This window comes from Erigeron canadensis, chromosome 3 (assembly GCF_010389155.1).
Source record: "Erigeron canadensis isolate Cc75 chromosome 3, C_canadensis_v1, whole genome shotgun sequence".
Taxonomy (NCBI): domain Eukaryota; kingdom Viridiplantae; phylum Streptophyta; class Magnoliopsida; order Asterales; family Asteraceae; genus Erigeron; species Erigeron canadensis.
Genome location: NC_057763.1, coordinates 18254201 through 18262690, shown reverse-complemented (window position 1 = coordinate 18262690; position 8490 = coordinate 18254201). Strand labels below are relative to the sequence as shown.

The following is an 8490-nucleotide window of genomic DNA, read 5'->3' as shown; positions in this document are numbered from 1 at the left end:
GGCTAAATCGGGCTCTAAATTTCTCCTTGAGGTCTTCAAAACAAACGATGGACCCCTTTGCAACATTTTTCAGCCATTCTCTAGCATCTCCTTCGAGTGTATACCTGAACATTCGGCACGCGACGGGTACATTCCAGACCTTCATTTCTGCAACGCCCTCGAATGCTTCCAAGAAATCATCCGGATCGCTTTTCCCTTTGTACGTTCCAAGGTGGGAAGGGTATTTCAAATCTTTTGGAAGGGGATAGTTTTGTATCCAAGCGACGAATGGTGAATTTTCAACATTCCCTCCGACTATTTGCAATTCCTGGGCATTTTGGTAGACCGGAGCCCCCAGTTTTGCGGTCCATAGGGTCCTGGAGCGGGAATATGCATGTTGTATTGTGGTGCATAATACTGGTAGGGTAATGTACGATGTTGCTGTGATGCATATTGCGTTGCCCCTGACCCATTTACACCTCCATGGCCTTGGTTTGGAGGTATTTGACCTACGGGACCTTGAGAGGTTTGGCCCCAAAGTCTTAATTGATTCTGACCTATGGGTCCCAAGTAGGCCTGGGTCGCAGGGTCCTTGGAAGATGTGACCCGAAGGTCCTTGGAAGATCTGACCCGAAGGTCCTTGGGATGTCTGACTGGGACCTTGGTGCGTTATGGCTGATGGTCCTGGGATAGTCGACCCCGAAGACCCATAGAAGACTTGACTCGGGCCTTGATTTGTTATGCTCGATGGTCCTTGATGACCTCCAGGTGCATTGCTCACCGCGTCGGGTCTTCCTGGGACTGACCCGACTTGAGGGGTATTGAGTAGGAGGTTTCCCACTCTGGCAGATTCTGGAGGAGCATTGGTCCGAGCATTGGCTCTGGAGGCTATGTTTTCTAGTCTTGAAGCATCGTTCTGAGCGTTGGCTTCGGTTTCCCCTGGCTGTGTTCGATGCGAAGGTGTCCGGGGCCTGAGGCCTTCACTTCCCAGTCCGAACCCGTAGTCCGTTCTGACTCGAGATCTCGGTATCCGGGGTAATCGCCGGAGTCCTCTCGGAGGGGTATCGGCATCATAGTCATCATCTGTTTCATTTTCAAAGTTCAACGCCCTGGCGACACCATCTAGTGCCCCCATGCTCCTAAGGTACCTAATAGTATGGCTAATATGGCCATAATTTCGAATGATGTAGTGTGGATCAAACAGCTGTGGGGGTCCCGATGGGGCCCCTGTACGAACTCCCGCGCCCCCTGGTGTTTGTCCGGGACGATTGGCATTGGGATCGGTTTCCCGACTGGGTTGGCCACCATCGACTGGTGCTTCCATTGTGGACCTGGGCCTTGCCGGGAAGTTCCCGGTATTTTCGGTTGTTTGTTGGGAACTTTGGCCAAACCCTGGCGGTACATCAACCATTTTTCTTGATTTGATACAGGAAACAATGCTTGTAATGGTTATGGGATCTGAGTGATTGGTCCCACGGATGGCGCCAAATGTTTGTGCACGAACCGAGGTTTAAGTGATAGGGGTAGAGGATGTTTGAGATCGTTTGTTGGCGATTCCCTATTGGTAGAGATTGATTCTCTTTACGCCAGATTTATTGTAATCTCCTTTGTATTCTTTTTTTGAATACAGAGATGTCTTTTTTCCTTCTCCTTTTATAGGGGAAGTGTTCTTGGAGAACAAGTAGATTGCTTAGGGTTTCCTAAGTCTTAGGATAGGGATATAATTTCCCTGATTATTGGCTGGAAATGATAAGATCAAATCCTGATTTTATAGGAGATATATTCATATCTTATTTTACCGCGGGAGCCTTCGTAACGAATATCCTTTCGTATCGCGACCTTCATGTTAAGCCTTTCGTACCGATAGAGGGGTATTTCATCACCTCGAATGCCCAAGTACCTAAACAATTAAGTAGATAAAGACACTAATATCAATAACTACAACTAAATGTTCATAAGTAAATATGGTCTACATCCAACTTGAACCGTTTTGTTCGAACTATTAAAACTAGTTACTACTTAATGTTCATATTTATAACCACGTTTATGTAAAGCTACATGCTACATAATAACTAGAACAAATATCGTAATTGTAGATAGAAGACCACTTTACAATTTAATTATGACCATGACTTTTCAAATATACTAACACCACCGTCCCATCACTTTGCAAAATAATTTCTTAATGGTTGGCTAACTAAGTGTTCATTTACTAGTTATTAGTTACTTTAAAAGCATTATACCGAAACCAATAACATATGTCGCCTACTTCCATGTGACCGAATGGCTTTACTTCCAAAATGCATTATGACCATTAACGACATCACAGACCACAAGAAACCCCCACCACAACGACGTTTATAATCTATTTTCATCATTAACATGAATAACTAACCAAATAAGATTTGGATCATGGATAAATACGTGTGTTATTTCTCATAATTATATGCTTTTGACAATGACTACTAATCAACTGGACAAGCAGCAAGATACAAAAACCTCAACTTATTAGCAAGCAGGTCCCTTGCGCCACTTGGTCAGAAATCAACTTTGCTTTTACGAAGTATATTTCAAAAGAAGAATTTCGTACAGCTTATAGAACCAGGCTTTAGTTGACAAAATGTGTTTACACTCCTAGCTAGACAACGATCAACTAATTGAGTAATATGTAAACACATATTATCACATTTAGTCATGACATGACGCATTTAATTATATATTATCATATTTAACGCACCGAAGACCCAACAGATAGAAAACATTGACTAACTGCCAAATATACGTATAAAATTATTTGGGATGTTACAATAAGTTTCCCAACAAACGGGTAGAATAGTATTTGGTCATATCATGAGATTGGAGTTACCAAACAAGTATTTTAATTTTATTACTGTTATTTTCTTTTTTTCAAACTATTTTCAGATTGAGCCTCTCACTGAATAAGCGGTTGCGACTTTTATCCACTTTTTATTGCATTAGTATAATAGGAAATCGTGACAACCCCACAACCGTTAGAATTACATGTATTATTAAATTAGGTAGTGCAAGCGTCTCTACGAACGATCATGTATCTTATCACTAGACTATACTGCACTGACCGGTTTCTCTACTCTTAAGTGTTCATGTGTTTTAAGATAGTTACTTGTATAACATTATTATAAATTTAAAAGCAGAAATAAAAACGAACATCAAATATATAATTGTTTATATATGAATAATTTGAAAATGTATATATTCTTAATATATGTGACATGTGGCCTTTTTTTTTTAATGAAAAAAGAATAAAAATGAAAGTAGTAAACAACAACTTGTTTTTCATCCGGTTGCTTACATTACATAACCCAACAAACAAAGTTGGTTACAGTACATAGTTAATCCTAGTTGATTGCATTAAATAACCTTTTGGTCATAATTGATTACACTCCGGTGTCATTATACCATAAAAATAAAAATGGTAACCAGCAACTTGTTTTGTATTCCAGTTACTTACATTTCATAACTCAGAAAATAAAGTTAATTACACTACATAACTAATCGAGTAGTTAGTTAAATTACATAACCTTTTAGTCATATTTAGTTATACTTCAATACCATTATCTCAATTTTTAAATTAGAGAATAAGTTGACAACCAAGAAGACCACTATATCTCCGACGGGACCCACACACACATTGTGCGAAGTCCACAATGTAACCATTTCCTTGCAGTAATCATCACTTTCACAAGCCATAAATAATAACAACACATTCTAATTCTAAACCTGTAATTAAATTTCCCATTGCTATTGCCAACTAAAGAGTAGTAGACTAGTAGGATCATTCGGTATCAGTGATAATCACACTCCACTTGACACCCACATTTAAATTCATCACCTTTTTCTTGTTTTTCCACTTTCCCAAATCCCCAAATCAATCAAAATAACTTCTATCAAAACCAAAAGTATTCAAATGCACAAATTTCATTCAACTTGAAGATAAATGGAAATCACAATAAAACCACTTAGAAAAAAACCATGGTTCATACCATTAATCTTATCTCTCCTAACATCATCAATCTTAATAATGTTCTCATTGTTTTTCACTTCAAATCTAAATCCATTTCATCAAACACCAACAAAATCAAAAACCAACCAAAACCACCCATTATTTGTTGAATCAAGGCTCACAATTTCACCAATAAAGTCACAAAATTCAACACCAAGACTTGCATACTTGATATCTGGGTCAAGTGGGGATGTCAAGGCTTTGAAAAGGACATTAAAGGCATTGTATCATCCATTGAATCAATATGTTGTTCATTTGGACCTTGAATCACCAGCTGAAGAAAGATTGGAACTTGTTGATTTTGTAAACAATGAAAGTGTGTTTAAAGAAGTTGGGAATGTGAGAGTGGTGTCAAGGTCTAATTTGGTCACTTATAGAGGCCCAACTATGGTTACAAATACACTTCATGCTGCTTCTATTTTATTGAAAGAAGGTGGTGATTGGGACTGGTTTATAAATTTGAGTGCTTCTGATTATCCTTTAGTTACTCAAGATGGTAAGGTTTTTTATTTTTTTTTTTTTAATTTTATTCTTTTGTTTTGTTGCTAACCAGATGATCATTATTAGGTTTAAGTATCATTCAATAGGTGAATAAAGGTTGTGCCTAAAATAGGAAGGGATGACCCTTTTCAAATATTTTATTTAATGGTCGTTGTTGTTGTTGTTGTTGACTTGAAGTGATATTGGAAAGACTAGACTAATGCCCGTGCAATGCGGCGGTGTAGGCAACGGCGTGTCGGTGATGGCGGTGACGACTTGTAGTGGCAACGGTGACGAATAAGATAGATAATTGATGTAAAATAATTCATCTGATTTAAGGAGTTAATGAAGGTAATTTAGTAGATAAAAAATGTATCTCATAAATGTTTTAAGAGATTCTAAAAATAGAATACCTAGTTTATATTATATGGGAGTATAGATATAGACTAGTTTTACTGGTCCATTGACTGACCATTGAAACATTTAGGGAAACATCCATTCCATTGTGAGGAATGTGTAAACATGGGTATTTCCCTTTTGGTGCTTATTTTCTGACACTATATATGTATAGCTTTAAGCCTTTAGAATTTTAACTTTAGTTTCTCTGAAAAAGTTAAGAGTAGGTGGTTCAATTCTATTTTGATGATGGTCTGCATATATATGAAAAGTGCGGATAAGTTTCGATTTAAGCTGGGTAAGTAAGGACAGAGAAAGTGGAATCCTGATATATTTTATGTTATTTGTTCTTCAGGCTACGATATTTTGATCATATGTGGAAAATCGGAAAGTGAGTGATAACCGTCATTAAAGCCCTTATATATGGGAAGTGACTGGGGGATAATCGTATGCTGTATATATAGTGCGGTATTATGCTAGTATTCATTACCAACGGATGTAACATGTGGCCTTTCAGCCTAACTGGTTGCAACCGGGTCTCTTGACCATGTGGTTGTGGGATCAAACTTTTTGTCTTCAACATGTCCAAAGTTTGATGTAGATTTTGTTAAATTTAAATGGATAACGTTCTATTTGCGCTATAAATCTTGTAGTTCAGTTAGTTATTTCATTTTCTCCTATACATAAAGAAAATTTGTACTCCATATAATTATATTTTTATGAATTCTCTGTTTACAATGGGCTTGACTCTATAAAAGTGAGCATATATTCTGTTTGTGTGATCTAACTCAATTAATGTTATCTATATCTTACAGATTTGCTTCACACATTTTCAACTGTTCCTCGAGACCTTAATTTTATCGAGCATACAAGTGACATTGGTTGGAAAGAGTATGTGCATCTCCTACCCTTTTAGGGAATAAACTAATCTATGTATATTTGATGTAATATTAACCATACTTCACCGCTCACATTATTATTGTACTAACGTTAACGTTGTTTATCCTTTTGTTTGCTTCATGTTGTAGGTACCAAAGAGCTAAGCCTGTTATTATTGATCCAGGGCTTTATAGTCTGAAAAAAGCAGATGTGTTCTGGGTATCCCAGAAAAGAAGTGTGCCTACTGCTTACAAGCTCTTCACAGGTAACGTGTTTATATATGAAATTTCGTGAATATGATGATCATAACTATGCTTATTTTGGAATCATTCCAGTTTTTAAGTCCATACTGAATTGCCATAATAAATCTTTAATTCGGTCAAACTTTAGAGCTGGTATTTGGTAACTAGTCAAAGAAGTTGAATGCTGCCCGAGTCTATTCTTGATACATGCAGCCTTCTATAGTTTTATAAAAGCGGTAAAAGTCCCCCCGGTGATAGCCTATTGGTGGGGGACAGGCAACATAAAGTGGAGGTTGGGGGTTCAAATCCTGCCCCATGTTACTTTAACCATTTATGCAATATACCTTCTCTCGTGTTTGCAATGAGACCAGTAGGTGGGGGACTGATAATGGGCTGGTCATACAACTTTTATATATTTATTTTATATGAAACTTTAGATAGTTATAATAACATTTACTTCTGTAATTTTTTTTTCTTTTTTTTTTTTTTTGAACGGCATCCTATCCTACCCCTACTCCTAAATTACACGTATGCCTGGAAACGAGGACTCTCGAAAAACCCCTATTAATCCACCCCCACAAATGTGGGAAGTGAGACTCGAACCCAGGTGTAATCATTATTTACACATTTTTTGGTTATCTGTCTAAAAAAGAAAACTGGAATAGTGTTGGCAAGTCGACTGAAACCTGATCGTAATAAAGATGACCTGCTTTGACTCATTGCATAAGCCACCCATGCCGCCCATTTTTGCAACATAAAAGTACATACATACATAGCCTCTTTGCTGTGTGGCTTGAATATAGTACCACTGGTTTAAAGAGATCTAATTAGTACAAAGCCATTAGTAAAACATCATATACACCATCATTTTAATCTGTTACTGAATAAAATAGTATTGTTGTATGCTTTAAACACGATTAATTTTTCTCCAAACATGCAAACTATCTTTTTTATAGGTTCTGCTTGGATGATGCTTTCACGGCCCTTTATTGAATACTGTATATGGGGATGGGATAACCTTCCAAGAATTGTGCTCATGTACTATGCCAACTTTCTTTCATCTCCCGAAGGGTATTTCCACACAGTAATCTGCAATGCTGAAGAATTTAGAAACACAACTGTAAATCATGACCTTCATTTTATTTCTTGGGATAACCCCCCGAAACAGCACCCTCATTTTCTGTCCATTGATGATTATGAACGTATGGTAGAAAGCCATGCACCTTTTGCTAGAAAATTTGGTGCAGATACGGAATTACTTGACAAAATAGACTCTGAACTTCTAGGGCGTGAACCAGATGGGTTTGTCACAAGTAATCCCCTTTTCGTGAATATCTTCCTAAATGCTACTATTTCGTGTTTTTTTTTTTTTCTTTTTGACTTATGGTAGTACCAATAATCTATAAATTTGGGTTACCATTTTGACACGGGCATTTTCTTCTGGTAGTCGCTATAACAGAGTTTAATCCAATAGTATTGAAATTATTGGGATGAATATCATTCAATCCTACAAGTCAGTTTGATACTTCTTTTTCAGAACTTGTATTTTTTAGGAGGTGGCAAAATGACCAGGGTGGGCATGTATTGGAGCGGGTCAATACAGACAATTTTTGGAACATATTGAAACTGGCTGTATCATTCTAATATTCCATAGCACAGTTTATCTATAGTTTTCGAACTTCTATCAATAGTTTTTCCTCATGTATAAACTGGAACTATTTTGATAGTAATTTTTTCTTCTTTATTTTTTTAATCATATAAAAGAATGATTAATGCATTAAAATTACAATTCAGTGACTAGCGACCAATTTGACATGCTTCTCCTTAGAACAAATATTTTCACTTTACCCATGTAGGGTTATACATAACCTGTGTATATGGGTCCAAATTGCCACCTTTTTACTTTACCAGTTATAAGTTCTTTTTAACTTATTTACTAAAGTAAATGATTGATAATCTTATCTGTTTATTGATTAAAATGCAGGTAATTGGTTTGATAGAAGTGATACAAATAAAACTATAGCTGAACACATGATTAGGAATGCGACAGAGCTGAAACCAGGCCCTGGAGCAGAGAGGATCAAGGCCCTGGTTGGTGGTATGCTAGATCACAAAGATTTCCATATGAAGCATTGTATTTGATAACTTCAGTAGAACCATCTTCCTGAAGTCACTTGGCCCATCTTCCTCCATTTCTAGGTTTCATGGGCTTCTGGAAATGAGATCTGCGTGACAATAAGGTACCGAAGTAATTTGATAGAAAAGTTAACTTGTAAGCACCAAAAGGGTGTCACTACTGATGTAGTGATGTATGCTATCCAAGATTAAGTTTTCTTGGAATATAATTGTAGAGATCTCAAAGATATACAAGTATTAGTTCAGAACATAAATAATATCACGTTAGACCCTCGTGAAAACATGATTGTATCTTGAAATGGCCGTATAAGATCTAGTTTTTGAAACAGGAACCTG

At 36.9% G+C, this 8490-nt stretch overlaps 1 protein-coding gene across 1 annotated transcript; it reads left to right on the top strand.

The window, feature by feature from the left end:
* Window positions 1-3721: 3721 nt before the first annotated feature.
* LOC122592712 (beta-glucuronosyltransferase GlcAT14B-like) lies at window positions 3722-8480 on the top strand. Its single transcript, XM_043765004.1, has 5 exons — window positions 3722-4517; window positions 5713-5788; window positions 5926-6041; window positions 6975-7331; window positions 8003-8480. Exons 1-5 carry the CDS (start codon window positions 3956-3958, stop codon window positions 8158-8160), a joined length of 1269 nt encoding a protein of 422 aa, XP_043620939.1. The 5' UTR covers window positions 3722-3955; the 3' UTR covers window positions 8161-8480.
* Window positions 8481-8490: the final 10 nt, after the last annotated feature.